Consider the following 25,459-nt stretch of genomic DNA (forward strand, 5'->3'; position numbering starts at 1 on the left):
TAAATAGGCAGTTTGGGATGGGAGAGTGGATAGGATGGTTTAGGTTGGAATTCACGCCATTGGCCACTAAAATGAAGGCTCGTCAAATGCGCAAAGGTAGTAAAAGCGAGTGGTGAAAGCGTCCCTCTCATTGGCTGGCTGACTCGCTCCTCCCCCTCCTACAGAACTCTCCCCCAGCACAATGACCAATCCCCGAATGTGCTCCGCCTCTTCAAGTCACGTGCTAATCAGTGCGCGTGTGAGGCGCCATTGTTACAGTCGTCTGACGCAATCACTACTACACGTGCCGAGACAAAAGCCTTGGAATTTTTATTACGAAACACTTCCACGAGTTTGGAGAGTTCAGAAGTTAACCTTTGTCCGTGTTACGTGGCTGCTAGTAAGTGTCAAACACGTGTACCTCACGTGCCTTCTTGCGACTATTGCCACTGATTGGTTTATGTAATCAGGATTACGGTATTCAATATTATCCTCGACCCTCGCCTTGTCACGTGAGTAGTCTTTGTTTTGAGAATTACATTTTGATTACTATTTTTAATTACTTTTTATATCTGAGGTGTTGTTTTGAAGCCATAAAGTGAGGATGCTACAAGTTGTTATGCATGCATGCTAAACGTTCCCCAGCGATTGATAAACCGTAGTCCAGTGAACTTTTGTTAGTATGCAATGTTTTTCACGGTCAGGTGATGTTCACACACCGCTGACTATCAGTGGGGTTGTGAGAAGCGCACGTGTCACGTAACTAGTGGCTTGGAATGGGGAAGGCTTACCAATGCATACCAGTAAACACTATTCCTCAGCTAATTGCAGTAATAAATATCGAGGAAAATGTTATGTATATGTTATAAGTATATCAGTGTATTTTAATGTTGATATCAAAAGACGAAAGATGTGATCTCCTTGACCACACATCCTTTCTTTCGTTGTCTTTGCATTTGTTGTATCAGGTTCTTCAACACGGGTTCCTAAGGTTATAAAGTAAAGGTGTTGTATAATAGTTGTTTTTTTTATTTTATGGAGTCTTTAGTGATCATTAAGGTTATAAAATAAATGTGTCGTATAATAAAGGTTCTTTATTTTATGGAGTCTTTAGTGATTACTGTGATTAAAGGCAAACTGTAATTTGCAGACAGGAGAATGGACTGCAAGCAAACTTCAGCATCCACTTGGGATTTTGACGAGATGTTGGACGTTTTTGAGAATCCTTCAAAATATGAAGGCAAATATTATCAGAAAGGTCAATATGACAGCTCAATGGAGGAAAAATGTTACGGCTCACATAACATATCCCAAAAAAGCGCACATGGCGCCAGTCCAAGCTCAGACATTCAGATGAGCCTGGGGATACAGGAGCCAACTCTCATGGAGATCCTATGCGGTGAGGACAAGCCCTTCCAAAGTGTGTTTCAAGCCAGCAATCCTGTGAAGCCAACTCCTGATATTGACCTTTCTCTTCCTCATCTGTCCCCTGATGTGATTCAGCATCTGGAGGAACTACCGACAAAAGACGATAAGACAAAACCTGCATGTCAACCTCCAGCGAAGATATCGAATGGTTTTAATCCACTGCCTCCTCAGATTTTCCCTATACCTACCATGCCACATCAACATCCACTGCCTCCTCATGGTTTCCCTGTACCGACTATGCCACATCAACATCCACTACCACCTCATTGTTTCCATACAGCAACGATGCCATTTCAAGGTCTACTGCCTGCGCAATGTCCATTGGCTTCTCCATCTATTCCTGGTCCAGGTAAGGAACTCTCTTCCCTTCTCTCTCACTCTCGTCTTATCTTTGTTGTATGTGGAAGGTAAATGGATTTACCTCATGAATAGTCATAACCTACAACTTAAGTTTTTGAGTCAAGAGAAGATGTCAATCAACTACAGAACACGCACACAGACCACAGCACAGTTTGAACAGTTATCACTTGCCCTAGAGTCCTAGACAGTGGTTAGCTAATGAACAGTCGTTACAGGCGCTTTTTTTCTTCCTTTTGTTTTATGTGCTGAGCAGTCTTGTCTGTACACGACGGTTGTTTAGAAAGATGCAAACATATTCCATGTGTGTACCTGGTTCTCTCGGCTGGCTTTTAGCATGACGTGCCAGGATATGCCACACTTTATCTCGTATTAATATTTATGTTTACATATAAAATAATGATATGATACTTAATACATTGTAAATTTTTTTTTCAAATTAAGACGTTTCCTATGTTACAGCCTTGATTATCCCGACCATTGCCTCCCTGCAGCAAATGCCGAAGCCCGACCGCAAGTACACGAGGGCCGTGAGGAAACCGATCCCCTCAGAACTGAAAGACGAAAAATACAACGAGCGACGAAAGCTCAACACCCTCGCAGCCAGGCGGTCACGTGACAAGCGCAAACAGCGAGTGGAGGAGCTGGCTATACACACACGCAGACTGCAGGAGGAAGAGGTTTCTCTGGAGGAGGAACAAAGAGTGAAGATACAAAGAGTACGGGACCTGTGCATCCTTTGCGGTGAAGAACCAGACGAGATGCTCCGTAAGGTTCACATGTGGGCGGACTATGCAGTTAACCTGCAGTCTGTTAAAAATGACAGTTGGACACGCTCACCATCAGTTACAGTGTAGAGTATTTGTGCTTGAATGTCTTTACCAGGTACAGAGTTTATGAGATATAAGATTTTATTTGAGGCCATGTAAACCACAGTGTAATTGAGTGTCCGTTACAACATGCGGTTTATTTCAATGTTTCAGTTGTCATCATTAGGTTAGGGTAGAGTATTTGTGTTTACATTCTCTCTGTCAGGTAAAGAGTGAACAGGACAGCTAAATCTGCTTTTTTTTCACTTCCTTTCGAAATTTCATTGTGTAGAAATAATGTTGCATTTATCAATCAAAATACACTTTTAATGAACATTTTGTTTTAAATGTTTCTTTGTGTGCAATAAAAATACACTTTTTATGAAATTTTTGTTTTAAATGTATTTTGTGTGCAATAAAAACACTGTTAATGAACTTTTGGCTTTGAATGTTTCTTTGTGTGCAAGTATTTGACTAAAAGTAAATTATCAATTGAGGACTTTTTATGAGTAGTCTTTGTTTTGAGAATTACATTTTCATTACTATTTTTAATTACTTTTTATATCTGAGGTGTTGTTCGGCAGTCATAAAGTGAGGATGCTACAAGTTGTTATGCATGCATGCTAAACGTTCCCCAGCGATTGATAAACCATAGTCCAGTGAACTTTTGCTGGTATGCAATGTTTTTCACGGTCGGGTGATGTTCACACACCGCTGACTGTCAGTGGGGTTGTGAGAAGCGCACGTGTCACGTAACTAGTGGCTTGGAATGGGGAAGGCTTACCATTCCTATTACTATTCCTCAGCTAATTGCAGTAATGAATATCGAGGAAAATGTTATGTATATGTTATAAGTATATCAGTGTATTTTAATGTTGATATCAAAAGACGAACGATGTGATCTCCTTGACCACACATCCTTTCTTTCGTTGTCTTTGCATTTGTTGTATCAGGTTCTTCAACACGGGTTCCTAAGGTTATAAAGTAAAGGTGTTGCATAATAGTTTTTTTTTTTTAATTTTATGGAGTCTTTAGTGATCATTAAGGCATTCGCCAAGCGTAGTACGCAGTTGCGCGACAGCGCTACTTGACCCAGCCCACACGTTGCCTGTATCTGTACGACGCACTGTTGTACCACAGTAGAGTCTGTCGAGTGTTTAGTTCTGTGCGTAAATGAACGAATACATAAGGGGAGAAAATACGGGAACCGTAAGGAATTGTTCCTCTTTCGATTACTTCCCTTTAAAGTCTGAAAAAATCAACCAATCAGGTATTTTCTCCATGTTAAAACCACGCGAAGGCTTGTTTACTTCAGCGCCATTTTGACATTAGTAGCAGGTTACTCAATTCGACGTGGATTTGTACTCAAACAACCGAAAATGAGAAGAAAACAGTAAGTAATATTAAAATTCAAAGGTATATTCTCATTAAATATATGCCTGTTTTGTGCTTTTGTGTGTGTATATATTTTATAAATATTTTTTCTGATTGTCAAACTTTTGACCTACGGCCCCATTTTGTGAGTTCTCGGTCCGATACAGTTACAGTCTTTCAGTTGATTTTACTGCAAGACAACAAAACGTATATTTGTTAAAATGTACACCACGTAAATCTATTTTAAATGATCTTTAAAACGGAGTATCACACATAGTTGTTGTTAATGTAGGATATTAAATATAATTTTAAAAAAAAATACCAGTCGAGATTTCATTCGCTGTCATTCTCTGCTGCGTACACCGGGGTCGAACGGGCTACCGCAGCTGCGTATTGTATGAGTTAAGGTTATAAAATAAATGTGTCGTATAATAAAGGTTCTTTATTTTATGGAGTCTTTTGTGATCACTGTGATTAAAGGCAAACTGGTTTGTAACTTGCAGACAGGAGAATGGACTGCAAGCAAACTTCAGCATCCACTTGGGATTTTGACGAGCTGTTGGACGTTTTTGAGAATCCTTCAAAATATGAAGGCAAATATTATCAGAAAGGTCAATATGACAGCTCAATGGACGAAAAATATTATGGCTCACATAACATATCCCAAAAAAGCGCACATGGCGCCAATCCAAACTCAGACATTCAGACGAGCCTGAGGACACAGCAGCCCACTCTCATGGAGATCCTATGCGGCGAGGACAAGCCCTTCCAAAGTGTGTTTCAAGCCAGCAATCCTGTGAAGCCAAGTCCTGATATTGACCTCTCTCTTCCTCATCTGTCCCCTGATGTGATTCAGCATCTTGAGGAACTACCGACAAAAGACGATAAGACAAAGCCTGCATATGTATATCAACCGCCAGCAAAGATATCGAATGGTTTTAATCCACTGCCTCCTCAAGTTTTTCCTGTACCTACCATGCCACATCTACATCCACTGCCGCCTCATAGTTTCCCGACAGTAACCATGCCTTATCATCATCCACTTCCTGCACAATGTCCATTGGCTTCTCCAGCTATTCATGTTCCAGGTAAGGAACTCTTCCCTTCTCTCTCGGTCTCTCCTTATCTTTGTTGTATGTGGAAGGTAAATGGATTTACCTCATGAATAATCATAGCCTCCAGCTTAAGTTTTGAGCCTAGAGAAGGATGCCAATCAACTACAGCACACACACAAAGCACATCACAGTTTGAACAGTTATCGCTTGCCCTAGACAGTGGTTAGCTAATGATCAGGAGCTTTTTCTTCCTTTTTGTTTTATGTGCTTAGCAGTCTGTACACGACGGTTGTTTAGTTAAAAAGATGCAAACATATTCCATGTGTGTACCTGGTTCTCTCGGCTGGTTTTTGGCATGTCATGCCCGAAACACCTTGCACAGGATATGCCACACTTTATCTCGTATTAATATTTATGTTTACGTATAAAATAATTATTTGATACTTTTTACATTCTAAATTTTTTTTCAAATTAAGACCTTTCATATGTTACAGCCTTGATTATCCCGACCATTGCCTCCCTGCAGCAAGTGCCGAAACCCGACCGCAAGTACACGAGGGCCGTGAGGAAACCGATCCCCACAGAACTGGAAGACGAAAAATACAATGAGCGACGAAAGCTCAACACCCTCGCAGCCAGGCGGTCACGTGACAAGCGCAAACAGCGAGTGGAGGAGCTGGCTATACACACACGCAGACTGCAGGAGGAAGAGGTTTGTCTGGAGGAGGAACAAAGAGTGAAGACACAAAGAGTTCGTGACCTGTGCATCCTTTGCGGTGAAGATCCAGACGAGATGCTCCGTAAAGTTCACATGTGGGCGGACTATGCAGTTAACCTGCAGTCTGGTAGAAATGACAGATGGACACGCTCACCATCAGTTACAGTGTAGAGTATTTGTGCTTGAATTGTCTTTACCAAGTACAGAGTTTATAAGATATAAGATTTTATTTGAGGCCATGTAAAACACAGAATAATAAAGTGTCCGTCACAACATGCGGTTTATTTCAATGTTCTAGTTGTCATCATCAGGTATAGTGTACTGTAGAATATTTGTGTTTTCATTCTCTCTGTCAAATAAAGAGTAAACAGGACAGCTCAATCTTCCTTTTTTCCCCTTTCCTTTTCGAAATTTAATTGTGGAGAAATTATGTTGCATTTATCAATCAAAATACACTTTAAATGAACTTTTGGTTTTGAATGTTTTCTTTGCAAAATAAAGCAATTTTTTAATTCTATGAGTTGTTGAGTTATGAGCTTATGATTATGTCAAATCATCATTTACCTTTCTCTAAGTATCACTATTTTCCAATTAAAAACTGATAAGAAACGGCAATACTATGATACGCAAAACACTTCATTTAGATATCTAAAGAGTGCTGGGTATGTTATTTATCATGAACACAATGTCTGTACTTATGACAAGGCGAATGTAATTTAAACTTCCTGTGACCATAGAGAGAAGGAAAAAGGAAACATTTATCGCTAGCTTGCAAACAACAGTGCAAGCTTGCTCATTGAAAGGCTCCACTTGCAAAAATTGTGGCTGGTAGGGCAGAGGTCAAGTGGAAATTTCTGCTGCTGTTTGCTTGTTTATTCGTCTGCCGGGCGCAAAATGCATTCCGAGCTCACTACTCTGTATGGCGTAGGTCCTAACCCAATGCTTTCCTTATTACTGATCCTTGGTTACCACCATCCGATTCTCTTATTTATTTTCCCCCAAAATTTTTGGGAAAGTACCCAAGTTCCCCCTTCTCTTTTGCGAGGGGTTTCACTGTGGAAGCGTTTAATACCTTGATAGGATATTTTTGATTCACAAATATAGATGCACAGTATAGGGTTTTGCTGTCTGGAAGCTTACATAGTCTGATGGAGTGGCTTTGGTATTCACGAAAATGATAGTTAATATTCGACGAACTGTCAAGGATATAAGTTATCCATCAAGTTTTACCACGCTTGTACTTATCATAAGGCGATTTAAGTTGGACGTAGATAAAGATGAATAAGGAAGAAGGAAATATTTATCATCAACGTCAAATTTTGAACAAAGTTTATATTAAAAGTTCAGGATATCGTCTGTCAGTTCCCAAGTGAGGTTTTTTGAAACTAGCTGAATTATTAGTTTCAAATAGTAACATGTGGTGGAGAAGACTAATGGTTTCCCTGCTGCTTGCGCCTTGGTCGATTCAAGCTTCGTTTTCAGGTATCAGTTCATAACCTATAAGTAATTTTTAAATGATTTGCGAATAGCCATTCTTAAATTAAAATCATATAATAAATTTATTTTTTAAAATGTTCTACTTCGTATAAGGCTCATCCCCCTTTCCGCTGATTTGCTTACTTCACTGGATGCTTATCACCAGCTGTATCACTTATCATATGTGCTGTCTTTGATGTAAATGTCTCCAACTCTTGATCATCTCTCTTGTTACATCTAATCTCTCTAGTCTTCGTCCCGCCATCTTTGTTCAGCGGCTAATTCACCCGACTCCACATAGGCCGGACTATATTCTGCTGGTCAGGGTGCTTTTACACAAGCTGGTCCCACTTACATACAAATAAATCGCCACAAAGGGTATGCATGCGGCAGGATTCACCAAAGACTTACAGGAGTAGACAAAAGTGATTATTCTAATGATAAAAGTCATGATGTGTTCAAATATTAGGCATGAGAGTCAACTTCTGACAGAAAAGTTTTACAGATTATTCGGGAAATGCTACTTCTCGCTGCCCGAGATATGTGAGGGAAGGAAAGTCATTGAAGTGTGACTGTTTGGTAAGTATCCCCGAGGTCTCAGTGCTGTGGCCAGGACACTCCAACAACAGCATGCTGACAGTGCCGAAAGTCACCCGTGCTGATAACGGTACAGTCTTCACCTGTCTTATGACTTGGGATGAACTCAAAACAACAGCAAACTACACACTTCAAGTGTCCTGTAAGTTGTAGTTTAGTCGGAGTTCTCTTTTCCACATATCTGTTCCATGAGTATTTAGGAAACGTTCCGTGTGTGTTTTTTTGTTTGTGTGTTTGTTTGTTTTTGCTGTCATTGTTGTTGTTGTTGTTGTTGACGGTTTTATTCGAAGATTAACCACTGACAAAACAAAGTCTTCCACATGACGCTCGCGCATGGACACACACACACAATCCATGCATGCATTGATCGCTCAGAATGTGTATAAAGAGAAGAAGAAAGAGCAGGAGAGAAAGCGAGAGACAGAGGAGGTTAGGTAAGGAGGGATAGCAACAGAGCTAGTCCACGCGCACGTGCGCGTGTCACGTGAAACTCATCCCTGCTTCAGCACCATTTCTGGAGATGCTGTGGAGCTTAGTAATCTTTATCCATGAGAACCTGTCTGTTACAGATGGTCCAGACGATCATCACACACGGATACATGGCCCTGATGTGTTGGTTACTGACGGAACGAAATACTTTAATTTCACCTGCCAGGCAACCGATGTCTATCCTCTCCCCATATATACCTGGGACGGTGTCACGTGTCACAATAGCGACACTGACACAGGACTTTGTGTACTGAAACCTCAGCCACCATGGGATGATGGACTAAAGATGCAGTGTACAGCAACAAGCAACACGACTTCACCCTCAGTTGGAAAGACGACACTCCGGCTGAATCTAACATGTAATGAAAATTTCTTTGTAAAAAGTGAATTTATTAATAAAGATCTGTAGAGAGTCATATTAAGGAAATAAGGAACCTACTTATACCTGTTTGATATTTTGTCCAAAGATCCACCCCCGAAACCTCCCAAAATAGTTGGGTACAAAGCTGGACAAGTTCTCAAAAATGGAGACAACCTTCACTGCCTTGTATCCGGAGGAAAGCCGCTGGTGAAAGAAGTGAATTTCTCGTGTTCCTCTGATCCGCCTCATGAAGATCAACAGGACACGACCAAAGGTTCGTTGGTGGAAAGTTCTCTGACCATCGGCGCTGTTGACTCATCCAATTACAGCATGCAGTGTGTTTGTGGAGCCACCTGGGAAGCGGATGAAGATCTCTACTCACAAACTTCAAGTATTACTGTCTTCGTACACAACAACGATGAAGGTGATTATTTTTGACCAGTTTCGCACCTGATGGGCAAAGGGAGTTAACTTGGTATCTTAAAGGACCTACTGTTTCTTAAAGTGTATTAAAGCTTGAAAAAATGTTGTTTATAAGAATGATTTATGACATTATTCAATGAGTAAGCTAAACATAAGAAATTCGGTAAAAGCCATGCCACCTGACACACAATTCTGGACCAGTAACTGCTAGAATTACTCATTAAGAGATGTATAAGAGCTTCAAAAGAAACTATATCTTGGTAGTAACTATCAAAGGCATTATATTGGTAAAACTTTTCTTCTTTTGACAATGTCAAGTGTAAATGTTTAGTTATTGATGTGTATAAACTAGTTTAAACACATAATTAATATAAATATTAGAGTCTTCTGTCTTTACAATATTTATTTGTATTTTATGGTATACTCATTTATACTAAAACCCATTTTGTCTCAAAAAGGGATATTTTTTGGAGATGTAAAACTTGGAGTAACTGTCGGTCTTCCGGCTATTATCATTATCATCGTATTCATCGCGGTTGCAGTTCATGTGAAAACGAGGAAAACGCAAACAGGTACCATTGTATGGCGATGATGTGATCTGCTAGCTTTTATTGGAATTATTAAAAAAATAATCAAAATCAAAATTACTGTCAAACATTTTTAAAAGTTAGAAATCGCATCTTCTCTGACATCGAAAACTGAAGGCATTGAGATATTTTCTTTGAGAAAAAAGTCCGTGTTCAGATATTTGTATCTAGAGATTCGAAGCTAGTTGCTCAAACAAACAGAACTGTCACAAGCAAAATCTTTACATTTTTATTAGTTTTGAGGTATGGGTGGCTTACAAATTATCCCACCGGGATGAAAAGTGCATGTAAAGTTTTCTACGCGTTTCTTCGGTATTTACCTCTAAAACGAAATGTGAATCGTCAACAGTCGCAGGCCTTTATCATCATCTCAAAGTTAAGACCCATCTGAAGGTATATATATCTATCTTTCCTCTTTTATACCTATACTTGAGAGAATGTTTATGGATCTTTTACCAATAGGACGTATTTCGGTTCCTTCGTCCATTTCATTATGGACTGATAACCCTATAACTATTTATATATATGGGATGTCTTTAACTTTACTTCATTTTGCAATATAATCCCAAACCACAGCCGGTATATATAAGAGGGTAAACTAAAGACTGTGAAATACATTTTGAAATACAGAATTACAATAGATTGTGCATGTGTCCAAAGGTCTGGCCAAAAAGATCCCTGAATCCTGCCATCAGGGTAACGGCAATGGGCAAACTCATCAAACATCGTCTCCAGATTATGAAGAAGTTGATGAACTGGCAATCCAGGAATGTAGCATTGGCACTATCGTCGAGCATAGTTCACACGTGCTCAGTGTTTCAAAAAGTAAAGCATTTTCATGTGAAAATATTGCATGTAAAATATCAAAATCCCAAAAGATTTTTCATTCCTGTTCTACGGGTTTGGACTCTGAAAAAAGAATGGAAGTGTTCCTTACACCGGGGCTAGGAATCAGTCCAGGGAAGACAACTCAGCTGTTGGCAGACTCCAATGACGGTCAGTACACAGAAATCGACATACACATCGAAGGAGAATCGACGATGGGAAATCATCTAAATAACTTCACAACAGACACAGGTAAAGATGTATACACTCTGTGAGTAATAACTCGTCTGTTATGGCTACAAAATGTTTGAAAGTATGAAGAAGACCTCTCACATATTAAACTGTACATGCTAACAGAGAAAATTGTATGTCAACAGTTCCGACAAACACCTGTTCATCCTCAAGAACACCTGCTCGGGACACACATGAGAGGTTTGATAAACTTGTCCTCAATCCAGTCTCCATCAGCTTTTCATCACTCAATGTGAGTCATGCGCTGCTTTTTTAAATTTTATATTAACATTTCATGATTTTCTTCAAATATAATACACTGATTTACAATTTTATATCGCTACAAGAAACTTGAGAATAAAGATAATTATTTTAACATAAATACGATATCTGTATGTATGAATATATAAAGGAAGAGAAAGATGAAATAATCATCGAAGCATGATTAACTTTTGCTTTTATAGAAACCTGACTCCTGCAAAGATGAAGGGAAATTATACGACACCCTCCGATGGGGTTCATACAACACCCTCAATCGTCACTAAAATAACAGGATCCAAATTCAAACGGACATATTTATCGTCGTTCCACAAGTAACAATGCAGTCGATGTTTTAGTCTTGTCTAAAACTCGTCCCAGTAAACAGACCAGGTTCATTATCCACAGAGGGAAAAAAAGGTGCGAAAGGTGTGACAGAGGTGCAAAGGATCTTATACATTTGGAAAAAATCCTTTTATTGTTTTAATAAAGTTGATTTCTCAAATCAAAAATACTTTGTTAATTTTTTTTTACTTTTCTCATTATATACATTCTGTATTTTGGTGATGTAAAGCTTGGTGTAGTTGTAAACATGTAAACGAGAGGATATTTTTACGTCAAACTATTTACTTTGCATTAAAAATTTCCTTGCATTTTAGAGAACTGAATTCTTTTTATAATATTTTCCTCCTTGGGTTCTGGAAAAATTTATTCTTCATTTACTTGTCCCATCAGTGTGTGCTAAAAGGTGTGTGTGTGTGAGTGTGTGTGTGAGAGAGAGAGAGAGAGAGAGAGAGAGAGAGAGAGAGAGAGAGAGACAGAGATCATACTGGGTGTGTATGTACATTCGTGAGTGCATGTAAGCCCGATATACGACATACATGGTTGATTGGGACGAAGATATTCTTATTCTCTATGGGGTGAGGTGGGAGAATTTAAATAATTTCTAATTTTCTTTAGAACCTCTATGTCTCAACCCTAGCAAAAGGCAAAAGGCTCCACTCCTACTTTATATGGACTGGCAGAAACCAAATGGCTAGGTTTGTGGAACACACTAATAGAAGAAGACAAAACTTCAGATGCAGTGGGCAGGAATCCAAGAACAAGCATCGGGTGTTGTTCAAAGAGAACTCGTTGGAACCATCATCAGCTGTATATGTTTAAGCAGCAGGTGAAGATATATATATATATTCGAATCTCTTCCAGGCCTCGCAATAGAACCACTGTTTGACTTTATGTTCTTATGTCAACCCACGAAAATAACAAAGTGGAGGATTTCTATGATCATTTAGAAAGGGTTATCAAGACAGTAGAGACGAAGGACATTCTTGTATTAACTGCAACTAAAACCGAAAGATACGTGCATCTCAACAATGGACGAGACGATACGATACTTTTAATAATCCGGGTTCCTGGACCAATTTCATAGTGGTACAACATGATAATGCACATAGCATAATGCAAATAATTAAGGTTGCTCGCCACTAGACTTCCACTCGTGCAGGCATAATACAAGGTAAACATACAGATAGGAATCAAATCATCACAATCATGCACATTTATAACATATATGCTTACAGCCAACAGTCAGTACAATTATTCATAAGCACAAACATGTATCAGGTAAACGAGAGAGAGAGAGAGAATAACAGTAAGAAGGAATTTGAAACAAAATAGACTATCAAAGAAAAACAGACGAAATAGAAATCAGACATAGAAAAACGTTTTAACTTTCATAATTGGAACAAAAAGAAATTAAAAAATCACTTTAACTTGCAGAGTTATCCCATCACCACAGTGCCCACAAATACATAATCAATTCAGGTTATTTTATACCATACGAGGTGTCTTATAATCAAAACACCTTGTAACAAAACATCCGTAACATTTATAGGATATTGATGTTTATGACCATTTCCATTTTGTTCTATACGAATATGAAATATGAACAAATACATAAAGTATGTGCAGAACAAAAAAAAAAAAAAAAAAAAAAAAAAAAAAGAAAAACGACTAAGACTCTTAACCACATATTGTCTGGCAGCCACACAGTTATACCTTTGTATAGAAAGATACAGTCATAATACTGAAATGAGCGCAAGTAGAGACTAACACAGGGAAAAAGCATTGATTATACAGTTTTATTATATGTTATAGATATAATTAGCCGCTTCCTGTTGTATGTGTGCGTGTGTACGTGCGTGCATGCATATAGTGAGTAGCAAAAATGTTGAATAGACATGAATTAGCAATGAATAGAAATACAACTTTCTATTGTACTCTAAATTACACACATGCAATATATTTACCTGTCATGTAATTCAGGCTAGGACTATTTAGTTCGAAAATGAAAGAAAAAAAATCTTTCTTATACTTATCCCTGTCAAGATTTGAAGCAATATATAGCATCTTCAAATGCATGTTTGTATTCGAAAGTTGGGACCTATACTGTGCTTGGAATCCGCCGGAAAGTACCGGAAGGACCTGATGTTTGTTCCTTCTATAAAGTTCTCTGCATAAAAAATTGCTACCAGGCTATTTTCTATGTTGACAATATGCTGAAATTTTTAAAGCAGGGCTTGTGAATACGGTTACAATTTTGAGGCAGTAGGATATAGTGCATTTTCAAGATATTTTCACATTACCTTTTTTTAATTTTACACTTGCATACCTGCTTCCAGTCTTTGGCACGATTTTAGGATATATTAGTAGACATGATACATTATGCTAATGTTGAGACTTTTGTCAATATATCTCAAACGCCTGATCTTCCTGTTGCTCTTAACGCCTCCTGTACATGATATACCTGTCAGTGTACACGTAGTCGACAGTAAAGTTTCTGAGAAGATTGTATTTTATTTCTTAATATAATCTTCCAGATTGAAATATTTTTCTTAATACTCTCCCTGTGGCGAATTAGCTCGCTCGTAAACTGGGATTTTAGCCTCTAAACACGGGAAAAGAGCACAGGGAATGGTTGAACCATACGATATAAATAAGTAGTCAGCAACTAGTACAACAACTATGATCACCATATCTTGAACCTAGCTAATGTTAGCTCGTCATAGTTTAAGCGCAGTGAACATGTGAACATGTGAACACACCTCATCCTATCAGCGGAACTGCAGATGTTATTGATGTAGCTGAGTTGTCCGGTGTTAAATCATTTTGTGCTGTAGAAAACAATACAAAAATAAACAAATTTTATTCATGCTTGAAATAATGTTTCCAACTATAAAAGGGCGACAACAACCAAAGAAAAGTAAACTCGATGTCTCTAGACTAACTGGCTTAGAAACAGAGGTAGTGGGGTGGGAGTAATGACCGAAACAAATAGTGAAAAGATATTTGAAGATATTTAGGTATAGACAGCAGCACATGGGAATAACACACAAACACGGGGTTTACATTTACCTCTAGCTTTTAAACGAATTCTTCCTTTCATGTAAAATATAAAGAAGGAGATAGAAACGCCCAGAACTGCACCAATGATTAGATCTGGCCAAAAAGATCCCTGAAACCACCCCGCAGGGTAACGGCAATGGGCAAACTCATCAAACATCGTCTCCAGATTATGAAGAAGTTGATGAACTGGCAATCCAGGGATGTAGCATTGGCATTATCGTTGAACATAATTCACATGTGCTCAGTGTTTCAAAAAGTAAAGCACTTTCATGTGAAAATATTGCATGTAAAATATCAAAATCCCAAAAGATTTTTCATTCCTGTTCTACGGGTTTGGACTCTGAAAAAAGAACGGAAGGGTTCTTTACACCGAGGTTAGGAATCAGTCCAGTGAAGACAACTCAGCTGTTGACAGACTCCGATGATGGTCCGTACACAGAAATCGACATTCACATCGACGGAGAATCGACGATGAGAAATCATCTAAATAACATCACAGCAGCCATAGGTAAAGATGTATACACTCTGTGAGTAATAACTCGTCTGTTATGGCTACAAAATGTTTGAAAGTATGAAGAAGACCTCTCACATATTAAACTGTACATGCTAGCAAATGTAGCTAAAACATATCTTTTTTGGAGAAGGGTTAAAATTATCTTCTAAACAGAGAAAATTGTATGTCAACAGCTCCGACAAACACCTGTTCATCCTCAAGAACACCTGCTCGGGACACACAGGAGAGGTTTGATAAACTTGTCCTCAATCAAGCCTCCATCAGCTTTTCATCACTCAATGTGAGTCATGCGCTCCATTTTTTTTATTTTATATTAACATTTCATGATTTTCTTAAAATATAATACAGTGTTTTACATGTTTATATCGATACAAGAAACTTGAGAATAAAGATAATTATTTTAACATAAATGAGATATCTATATGTATGAATATATAAAGGAAGAGAAAGATGAAATAATCATCGAAGCATGATTAACTTTTGCTTTTATAGAAACCTGACTCCTGCAAAGATGAAGGGAAATTATACGACACCCTCCGATGGGGTTCATACAACACCCTCAATCGTCACTAAAATAACAGGATCCAAATTCAAACGGACATATTTATCGTCGTTCCACAAGTAACAATGCAGTCGATGTTTTAGTCTTGTCTAAAACTCGTCCCAGTAAACAGTTCAGGTGCATTATCCAGAGAGTTGAAAAAAAGGTGCGAAAGGTGTGACAGAGGTGCAAAGAATCTCATACATTTAGAAAAAATCCTTTTATTGTTTTAATAAAGTTGATTTCTCAAAGCAAAACTACTTTGTTAATTTTTTTTAACTTTTCTCATTATAGACATTCTGTATTTTGGTGATATAAAGCTTAGTGTAGTTGTAAACTTGTAAACGAGAGGATTTTTTTGTGTAAAACGATTGTCTTTGTCATTAAACAATATTCATTGCATTTTAAGGAACTGAATTCTTTTTATAATGATATTTTCCTTCTTGGGTTCTGGAAAACTTTCTTCTTACATTGTGTTTTATTTCTTAATATCATCTTCCAGATTGAAATTGTTTTCTGGATACTCTCCCTGTGGCATATTAGTTCGCTCGTAAACTGGGCTTTTAGCCTCTAAACACGGGAAAAGAGCATAGGGAGTGGTTGAACCATACGATATGGTAGTCAGCAACAAGTACAACAACTATGATCCCCACATCTTGAACCCAGCAAATGTTAGCTCGTCATAGTTTAAGCGCAGTGAACATGTGACCATGTGAATACACTTCATCCCATCAGCGGAACTGTAGATGTTATTGATGTCGCTGAGTTGTCCGGTGTAAAATCATTTTGTGCTGTAGAAAACAATACAAAAATAATCAAGTTTTATTCATGTTTGAAATAATGTTTCTAACTATAAAAGGGCGACAACAACCAAAGGAAGGTAAACACGATGTTTCTAGACTAACTGGCTTAGAAACAGAGGTAGTGGGGTGGGAGTAATGACCGAACAAAATAGTGAAAAGATATTTGAAGATATTTAGGTATAGACAGCAGTACATGGGAATAACACACAAACACGGGGTTTACATTTACCTCTAGCTTTTAAACGAACTCTTCTTATCATGTAAGATATAAAGAAGGAGATAGAAACGCCCAGAACTGCACCAATGATTAGTCCTCCAATCCACCCGACATATTCACGACTGCGAACATTGTCACCGTCTTCTAAAAGAAAGAAGATTTAAAAATAAATATCTCAAGAGATGATGTGTATGACTATGAAGTGGACTAGATTTCCTATCCACCATGTATATTTTAATATATCGAGAATTAAAACGCCAAAGAAATCATAATTACATTTTTATAATTACAAAAACTTTAAAGTTTAGCTTTCACTAGTGACACGCATTCTGAAAATGTTAAAATTACTTTTGCATATTATTTAGAGGCTGGAAATTTTTTGAATAGATTGTAAAATGTGACGGAATGTTTGGTAATTGCTCAGATGCTTTAAATCTTTTAACATTTATCTCCCTTGTATGACTTTCTGCCTTTGTAATTGTTAGTCTGACTGTAAGTTTGTGAGAATGCTCAAAAAGACAGATGGAAAGATGGGTAAGCATACAGACAGGCATAAAGCCAAGAAATGAAACAATGATTGAAATGAGTACAAGCTAACTAAATATTACCAGAGAGGGACTTGGTAACTGTCTTACACAAGTCACCTGTCTTCCGAAACTCACCTGTCTGGAGAAGAATCTGGCTTGTCAGTGTGTACAGATCTTCCTCAGGTTCCCACACCGCCCGACACGTGCACAGAATGCTGTTGTTCATGACTTTGTTCGCCTTATCGACGATGAAAGAGGCTGACACGGTGCCATTCACAATGTTCGAGTACTTCATTACCAGACTCTCGCAGGTGAGGATAACCTTTGACACTTGCGGTTTTCCTCCGGCAACACTGCATCGTAGCTGACTGTCGTGTGAGATGACATCACCTTGTTTATAACCTGTGATCACTGGTGGCTCTTTTGGTGGATCTTAGCAAAACAAACAAGTTTTTATATTTTCTTCATTGTTGATTCTAAGACACTTCTACTTATCTGTCCAATAACTGCCAGCGGGCTTTTTCCTAATGACAACCAAAAAAATAGAAAATAAAAATAAATAAAAAAATAAATAAAAATAAATAAAAGAAAAGAAAAGAAAATGTCTCTTCTGTTTAATGCAAAATTACCAACGAAATTCACCGTCCTCTATACTTATTGATACTGATGTGAAGCGAACTGAAAAATTTTCGAAACAGCAAAGATCACTTTATTATACCGATAAATTTTTGGTTATTAAAACAGATTCAATAACAATAATAATTGACAATAAAATTCTTTGTACTCAAATTATAACAACCTGCCGAATGAAAAAGTAACCAGCTCCTCACCTGTGACTTACATGTAAGATTAAGAAAAAACACCGCGACACCTGTTCTGCTGGCACCTTCTACACATTTGGCGGTGCATGTAATTTGCTGATTGTCATCAAACTGAGGATCGGGTGTTAAAGTGCAGGTGCCAGCTTTCCTGTCTTCCTTGCACAAGGCTGCATCCCAGATATACGTTGGGGGAGGGTTCACCTCAGTCGCCATACAGGTCAGGATGAGAGACTTTGTGCCGTCTGTGATAAACGTCTTTGGACCCCGGATGATGGTATGGCTGTCGTCTGGTCCATCTGCCGTACAAAGCATTAGATTATGTAAAAGATTAACATATCTGATATCGCTGCATCTCTGTTTAACCTTTTATTTATCTAATGTGTATTTTTTGTGAGGTTATAGTGACATTTATAGTTATAGTGAGAGAGAAGTGCGGGAGGGGGGAGAAATAACAGACAACACCATGGCAACCGTGTATAATTGTCTGACGGCTTTGTCCTGCTGTGGACACAGTCATCGTGCCCTAACGTTTCTAGATAACAGTCAGTAGAAGACATTGCATTCAAGCATAGTCTTATAGCACGGGAACTACTGAGGCAGGGAGTCGCCAATGACAGACCTTTATGTTTGGATAAAGCGCTTTGGTACAATTGCTGGCCGTCTTTGTGTTCTCCAGGTGGTGTGACATGTTGGTATGTTTCTCTTTGGAAACAACTGAACAGTTTGGGGCATTTCTCTTATACACCGGCAATGATCTCAAGTCACCAATTATAAGATTGATTTTAGGATCAGAAGCACTACAGGCATGTGTTATTCATGACAAGACGTAATTATTCATTCCGTAATTAATGCTAACGAAAGACAGATTGCATAAGATATACATAGGGGAATGTGTATCTTCGGGTCCCAAGTATGTACAAGATTACTAAGATCATGCCACACTTCATGACTATGTATAATTAATTGTTTAATTACCAAACATTTCGTTGAAAGACTGAATTAGCAATTTACAATATTTCTTAGAGCACACATGGGAACATTTACAGAAGAACAGACACAAACATAAAACACACACACAACCACTCACACACACGCTCTTTAAATGGCTACATAAGACATCATTGTCACAAATAATATAGATGCTAATAATGGAACATACAAGCAACTTGCAGTGTGTAGCTGGCAGTTCTGCGATGTTCGTTCCAGATCATCAAGCAGGTGAACACAGATCCGTTATCTCGCCGCATGACATTGGTCAGTGACAGAGAGGTGGTGTCCGAGTGTCCAGGCCATGTCAGAGAAAAGTCTGGGGGCCTGTCATCGTGGAAGCGGGCCTGACATTCGCATGTCACCGAGTCGCCTTCAGAAACATACCTGAGGCAGCTGACTGTCGGGTCTCCAGGTGGGTCTGCACAGTAAGCAACAAGTCAGCTTAGTTTCTAATGATATGAAGTGAAGGGGAATATTTTATTCCCCTCACATATTAACCGCTAGATGATCTCCCCTTTTTCGTGATGTCATGACCAATCATATCGCGACGCGGGAGAATCTGTGGGAGCAATTTTGCCAGGTAGATTTACCTAACTAGTTGTGGGACAAACACTGTGTCTAGTACTAATACCTTTACTGATTTCAGCGAAACAATTATAATAAAAAGAGGCGTTTGGGGGTGTGTGCAAAATCCGATTCTATGTACTCTGTAACACTTGAAACCGTACAAGTAAGGTCCATGCCATTTCTAAAACTTTATCGTGTGACAGGAAGAAATCTCTCAGATGGGATAAACAAACTTTATTGTCGATCACATGGGCAGCTTAGCATGAAGCATCTGATGGACAACTACCGTTTGCACCAAAGTAAGTGCACAAAAGACAAAAAAAAAAAACACCCAACAAACAAACAAACAAACAAACAAAAAAGCCAAAAAAAAAAATCAAAAACAAAAACAACAACAAAAAACAAAAACAACATCAAAAAAAACAAAACAAACAAACAAAACAAAAACACAAACACAAACAGTACTCGACATGTAACTTTTTGTTTTGTTTTGTACGTTGTTTGTCCGCACTAGATGGTTAGGTCCGCGTATCCATGGATGCAGACTGAAGATTTGTGCGATAGTGCGATATTGATGATGGATGTCGTAGCGATTGTGACAGTTTCGAACCTCAAAGGTCTGTCAGGGAATTAACAAGGCTATGTCGAGGAACTTGTGTAATTGTACTGTTAGCTATTTCCATATGAGACTCACCAAGCTGTCGTGGTTGTGTTACAACTTGCCTCAGAAAGTAGAAGTCGACTGTTGATGTAACTGTTTTCCCAGCCCAAGACTTGCACCTGAGTGTGATATTTCTTAATAATTTGAGGAACTATATAAAAGTTCATGTATTAAATCCCATTGTATGAAGTAACATTAGGGGAACGGATGGCTTGGTGTTGAATGCAACAGCGTGGTAATCTCATGGCGCCCGCATTATACAAACCGTGTGACTGAATATAATGTCTCTAATTTCAACTGAGTCACTGTATGTTGAGTGCATTTACTTTGTTGAGTAAAGAGCTTGATTAGTTTTCTATCTCTAGAATCTTAGTCCTACCTATTTAGCATAGCCTGATCATTGAATACCTAGCACTGAAAATAGTTACATACTTTAAATGGAGGACGACTTCAAAAGATTTTCTATAAAGTTGAGTGGTCATACTCAGGGTAATCATCAGTCCACGAACAAATGGCTGGAGAGAACATGAAGCAGGTGTCTCACTGCGGTGACCTTAATACACGATGGTGATGGTTGTGTGTGGGGGAGGGGCAGAGGGAGGAGTATATTATATTGGTGTGACCCGCAAATAGAAACATTTCAAAATAAAATTTGTCTTTCCTATTTAACTGTACACAATTTACCGCTACAGATATACTTCTACACTGTCTCATTCTCCCTCTCACAATCGCATGCGCGAGCACGAACAAACTCCATTTTTAAGGTCATGAGTTCATGACCCATAAGCAGACGATCACTAGACAGGGAAAGTCTCTATAGTTGGTCCCTCATTAAAATGATGTTCTACCTTATACAATAGGCCAATTTTTGTAGGAAAAAGTATGAAAGCAAATGTTAATACTAGATTAGAGAAAAAGCTAACATACCAATGTCCGCCTGAACCATAATTATGAAACACAAGAAAGCTGGTGTCACGAGCATGGCGTGGTCGTAAGCTGATTATTTTTCCGGTCAGTTTAGAGTCGAATCACAAATCTACATGACTAAGGTTCTTCAGAAGAAGACAACAGTATTCCAGGTCTCAATTACAAGTTTTACATGTTTTTGTTGAGTGTGTAAACCAGGTTAATCTTAATGTTACCAGCTACCAAACTTCTAGGAAAAATCCACAAGGAAAATGGGGTTATTTTATTTCCGTCAGTCAGCTGTAGCAAGTGGCAGCTATTCAATTTTACATGCAAAATGCAGTAGCAAGCAAAAAAAAAAAAAAAAAAAAAAGGAGAACAACTACAAGAGCTGAGAGTAACATGATATTGCAAATAATAGGGTGTGAGAAAGGACTAGCATTATGAGAAAGGTTGTTTACAGTAGAGGTGTGTTTTCAGTGCATGTTTTTGTTTCCCACCTCTAAGTACCAGTCGTGCTGCAGAGTTCATAATAGCCTGACAGACAGCTGTAACTGGTCTATCATAATAGGCCGACTGACAGACAGCTGTCACTTGTTTCTCATGTCTGTAGTGACAATGAATCCCAGTTTCCTGATGGAGGACGCAAAGGTGATGTTGGTGTCGGCCCACCTTGATGTGATTTAGTGAACAAACGAGTGAAGATGAATTTCTTTTTTGTCGAACAGAGAAGGGCTTCCTTTTTAGCATTGGTGAGTTTGTTACCATCCAGTCTTTTTCATTAATACAGGCTTCCATGGTGATGGTAGTAAAGTGAGACAGCCGGTGGAGAGAAGCAAGTTCCTTGGTCCCAAACACGCTTCGATGGCTCCAGCGTCGGGTAGTCCCCCCTTTTTTGGTAGATGGTGTCATCAGCGCGGCTTGACGGATGTTCAACGAGGATGTGGATCGTCTAGCTTCACGAACTTCTCTCTCTATATACATATTATAACAAACATGACAAAAAGTCGACAAAGGATCTTCGTGCGAGAGTATTTTTTCTTTAGGAAGATTGAAGATGGAGTTTCTTGACGATACGTCTCTGCCACGACAAGTAGTATAAAAAGCATTGCAAATTTATCCTCACGGATCCTTAAAGGTTCCTAGTGTCCTTCTGACTTGAGACATAATAAAAGCGTTTTTAAATGATTTTTGAAAGAACGAATATAAACCGGAACTATAAAGGATTTTTAGTTGAACGAAGAAACTCATTTCCTTCTTGACTCGGCGACAACATTAAAAAAAAAAAGACAGTAACATTACCCCAAACCGGTGAATAATCTTTCTTGAACCTGTTTTGTGCGCAGTTTTCCTCTTTTTTTGTTAATTGTTATTGATACGCATCTTTCTGTTTGTTTACATGTTTTGGTCTGTGCCACTATATCATGTACCCTGTGGATATTGTGAATGGCTTCACCCTATTTTTAATAAGCACATCGAGCAAACTATTAAGAATAAAATGCGATAAATAAATACCCTTTTTATTATACAATACCACAATCAGATGACATCATTAACAGCCGTAAGACCCCTACCTTTTAATGCTGGTCAAAAACAGATTGTGAAGCACAGCATCCCACTCTGAGTACAACACTTAAAACACTAAAGACAAATAGGGACACCCAGCTTTCATCATTCATGGTCAGTGATATTTAAGTTAGCGAAAGGAAACAAGGAACCTTTAAACATACAGCGGGGTCACTGTTTGACCTGACAAAAAATGCAGCACCAGGAATGTTTAAATCGTCAGCTAGACAGTTTCTGTCCTTAACGATGTTTTCCTCAATAAATCATTGCTACCCTCGCAAGAAACTTTTCCTGAGTTGTCAGCGAGTCAGTAAAGGGCTCTTTAGTAAGCTATCCGCCATTTTTCTCCTTGCTTTGATTACAAAGCTGACCATGTAGCTCTGAAATAAAGGTTGTCTATGTTAAGTCTAATTGCCTTAACAGGTCGAGAAGGAAGAATGGATAAAAATCATTGGATGTATCCGTGGAAGAATTGTTTTTCTCTGACTGCACCTTCGCAGCAAAGCATACTGACAAAAGAAACAAGTCCTTCTCAGTATACTCAAGCGGAAGTGATCGAATATGTTAGGACTGCCTCACTTCTACGACATCTAATCACTTGCTGTGGGTCACAGTAAGGAAGGTTTTTTTGTGATCATCTGCTGAAGTGAAGGGAAATATCAGATCTTTAGATATCACCGAGATGTAAATCTGTATTTATATTTAAAATATTTACTGCGATCTCTCATTCGCATAGAAAATGCTCCAAACATGTGTGAACATGAAGGTGTGCACGTTAAATGGATCGATATACCTGGAGGACGATCGATCGTCGCCTCTCGTCCTGTTGTTGCCGCATGTTACATTTTCCCCATCTAAAGGATAAAAATAGTTACACATACCTGGTGAAGGAGCAAGGTGGCCACAGAAGAGTACAAGGATGATAGCTTTCTGTCTGAAAGATGATATTAAGAAATGAAGACAAAACATTTGAAGAGAGGCCTACTCGCATATCCCCGATCGACCCCAGCGTCCCCGGATGTATGGCCACAACCGCTCACACAGCTGGCACGAACACACATCCACTCGCTCAGCCAGTCGGGACACGATGTAATAATTTGTCTGAACACCTGTGAATGCTGTGTGTGTGTGTACATGCATGATGGAAGAAGGGAGGGAAGAGTGTGAATTCAAACAAATGAAAGTGTAAAAAAACCAAATGAAAGTGTAAAAAAAAAAAAATAACACTAAGTCAGATAAAGTTATTTCGGTGTCAACCACAAATATCGAAACAGGAAGCCAACGTGCAATGTTGTATTTAGTGTGAAAGAGCACGTGTCAGTGACTGAGTATATGTGTGAAGTGAACACTTAAATTATTCCCTGACAGGCACAAGATGTCCATAATTTTTACAGAGAAAACGTGTAGCTGAAATAGAATATGTTACCTGATGAAACAGCCCAGTGCACCCAACAACAATTAAATAAAGAAATACTTTCCTTCACCTGTTCTTTCTCTGTTCACTTCCACCTCGACCTGTCTCCACGGGGCCCTCAAGGATGGTCGAAGACATCGTTTAAGATAAGATTTAATTTATCACAAAGGGCAATTATGGATTGCAATTGTGTCCTGCCATGAGTCACGAAACAGTTCAAGATGGTCTGACTCGGCTTAATTATACAGGGGACACATACTGATGTGATTTATCTTAACTCTACAGGGAATACATACTGATGTCACTCGTGTGTAAAAGCAGACGTATAATCTGCAACCACACACTAGCTTACTTATTAAAAAGCCTAAGGGCTGTTATTGTCCTGACTGAACTCATGGTTATTACACAGTATTAATGCACTATCCATGAAAGACACATTGGAACGTAATGTTAGTTTTATTACAGTATTTTGTCGCTTTCAACTGTCTAGTTATAATCTTTGTTTATCGTTTTTCCTTTGCTATTTTTTAATGTTATACGTATGCCCCATTTTTACACAAAATGTGTTTATTTTTTCAAAATATACCTTTCTTAAACTTAAACATATACCTATTAGCATAAAACTAATTTGATTTATATAGATTCACAAAGCGAGTGGTATACATGCCATTAAAATGGTATTTACAAGTTTCAGATGCCTGAGAAAGAGGAATCGGGTTTGTACGATTCTCTTTATCGACACTAAAACGATGCCAACGAGGGATTCTACAATACATAATATGACCCAGAACAAAGAACAGTTTTAATGATAAACTCTGTTTATCAGTAAACAATTTCTCACCAAGTTGACACAGATGTTGTCTCACAAACAAGGGACAGGGAGAGAAGGAAAAAGAGAGGGAGAGAGAAATGACAAGAAACAAAGAAAGGCAGCTTTATACATCGTTTATACTAAGTTGTTTATTAGCTGCAAGCAAGTAAAACAGTTTTTGAAACAAAGACAACAATAAGCGCATGCCGGGACCCTCTGCTGGTCCACAGTCCGAGCTGTCTCGTTGACCACACGACGCCGGACCAGACGACGAAGGTGACGGAACAAAGAAATGAAGGAGGGACGAAACGTAGAACGGTTGAGACTCCACACACGCAGAGGCGGAAAGGGAGAAGAAGTAGAGGTGAAGAAATTGAAGAAACACAGCGATAACAAGAACCATGACAAATTTGACAAGATCACAATGAGGATACGAAGAATGTAACAAGGTAGGATAAAAAAAAAGATGACAAGGGTGATATAGATGAAAAAATGTCAAAAATGTGTCAAAGATGTCAAAAGGCTGTGGAGAAAACAAAAGAACAAGTGTCACTAGTTGGCCTCAGCACAAAACAAAAAACTTCCCCCTCCAAGACCCACCCATAGCTATGACCTGATGTAGTTCTCCTGTAAACATTCCACCAAATAAAAAGGGTGCGCGCTACCCGGCAGACGCATCTCGAAATCAACAACAAATGGGGTGCTCTAATACAGCCCCTCTCTTAGTAAATAAAGTTTTAACCCTAGCA

The 25,459-nt window shown here is 38.6% G+C and overlaps 3 protein-coding genes across 12 annotated transcripts; 2 read left to right on the forward strand and 1 right to left on the reverse strand.

Moving 5' to 3' along the window:
* Positions 1-3,665: 3,665 nt before the first annotated feature.
* On the forward strand, positions 3,666-6,238 carry LOC112569130. 2 transcript variants are annotated; one of them, XM_025246827.1, is made up of 3 exons: positions 3,666-3,989; positions 4,451-5,035; positions 5,497-6,238. In XM_025246827.1, exons 2-3 carry the CDS (start codon positions 4,459-4,461, stop codon positions 5,889-5,891), a joined length of 972 nt encoding a protein of 323 aa, XP_025102612.1. In that variant the 5' UTR covers positions 3,666-3,989; positions 4,451-4,458; the 3' UTR covers positions 5,892-6,238. The 2 variants fall into 2 exon arrangements, with proteins under 2 accessions (XP_025102612.1, XP_025102611.1); XM_025246826.1 differs by having other exon boundaries at positions 3,668-3,966.
* Positions 6,239-7,038: 800 nt separating this feature from the next.
* LOC112568756 lies at positions 7,039-15,026 on the forward strand. Of its 3 annotated transcripts, none has more exons than XM_025246221.1 (8): positions 7,041-7,202; positions 7,702-7,935; positions 8,363-8,641; positions 8,750-9,067; positions 9,525-9,638; positions 10,314-10,730; positions 10,856-10,962; positions 11,174-11,479. In XM_025246221.1, the coding sequence occupies exons 1-8, from the start codon at positions 7,136-7,138 to the stop codon at positions 11,252-11,254; spliced, it is 1,617 nt and encodes a 538-aa protein (XP_025102006.1). In that variant the 5' UTR covers positions 7,041-7,135; the 3' UTR covers positions 11,255-11,479. The 3 variants fall into 3 exon arrangements, 2 of the variants coding, with proteins under 2 accessions (XP_025102006.1, XP_025102008.1); XM_025246223.1 differs by having other exon boundaries at positions 7,042-7,202; positions 7,694-7,935; XR_003100173.1 differs by lacking the exons at positions 10,856-10,962; positions 11,174-11,479 and adding an exon at positions 14,976-15,026 and having other exon boundaries at positions 7,039-7,202; positions 10,314-10,825.
* On the reverse strand, positions 12,348-23,553 carry LOC112568757. 7 transcript variants are annotated; one of them, XR_003100174.1, is made up of 7 exons: positions 23,367-23,551; positions 18,955-19,203; positions 17,816-18,091; positions 17,110-17,406; positions 16,460-16,591; positions 14,382-16,218; positions 12,348-14,140 (listed from the first exon to the last, which is right to left on the reverse strand). XR_003100174.1 is itself a non-coding variant. In XM_025246226.1 (6 exons), exons 1-6 carry the CDS (start codon positions 23,452-23,454, stop codon positions 16,151-16,153), a joined length of 1,107 nt encoding a protein of 368 aa, XP_025102011.1. In that variant the 5' UTR covers positions 23,455-23,553; the 3' UTR covers positions 12,348-16,150. The 7 variants fall into 7 exon arrangements, 6 of the variants coding, with proteins under 6 accessions (XP_025102011.1, XP_025102010.1, XP_025102009.1 ...); XM_025246226.1 differs by having other exon boundaries at positions 12,348-16,218; positions 16,460-16,588; positions 23,367-23,553; XM_025246225.1 differs by lacking the exon at positions 14,382-16,218 and having other exon boundaries at positions 23,367-23,553.
* Positions 23,554-25,459: the final 1,906 nt, after the last annotated feature.

Source organism: Pomacea canaliculata, linkage group LG7, assembly GCF_003073045.1.
Source record: "Pomacea canaliculata isolate SZHN2017 linkage group LG7, ASM307304v1, whole genome shotgun sequence".
NCBI lineage: Eukaryota > Metazoa > Mollusca > Gastropoda > Architaenioglossa > Ampullariidae > Pomacea > Pomacea canaliculata.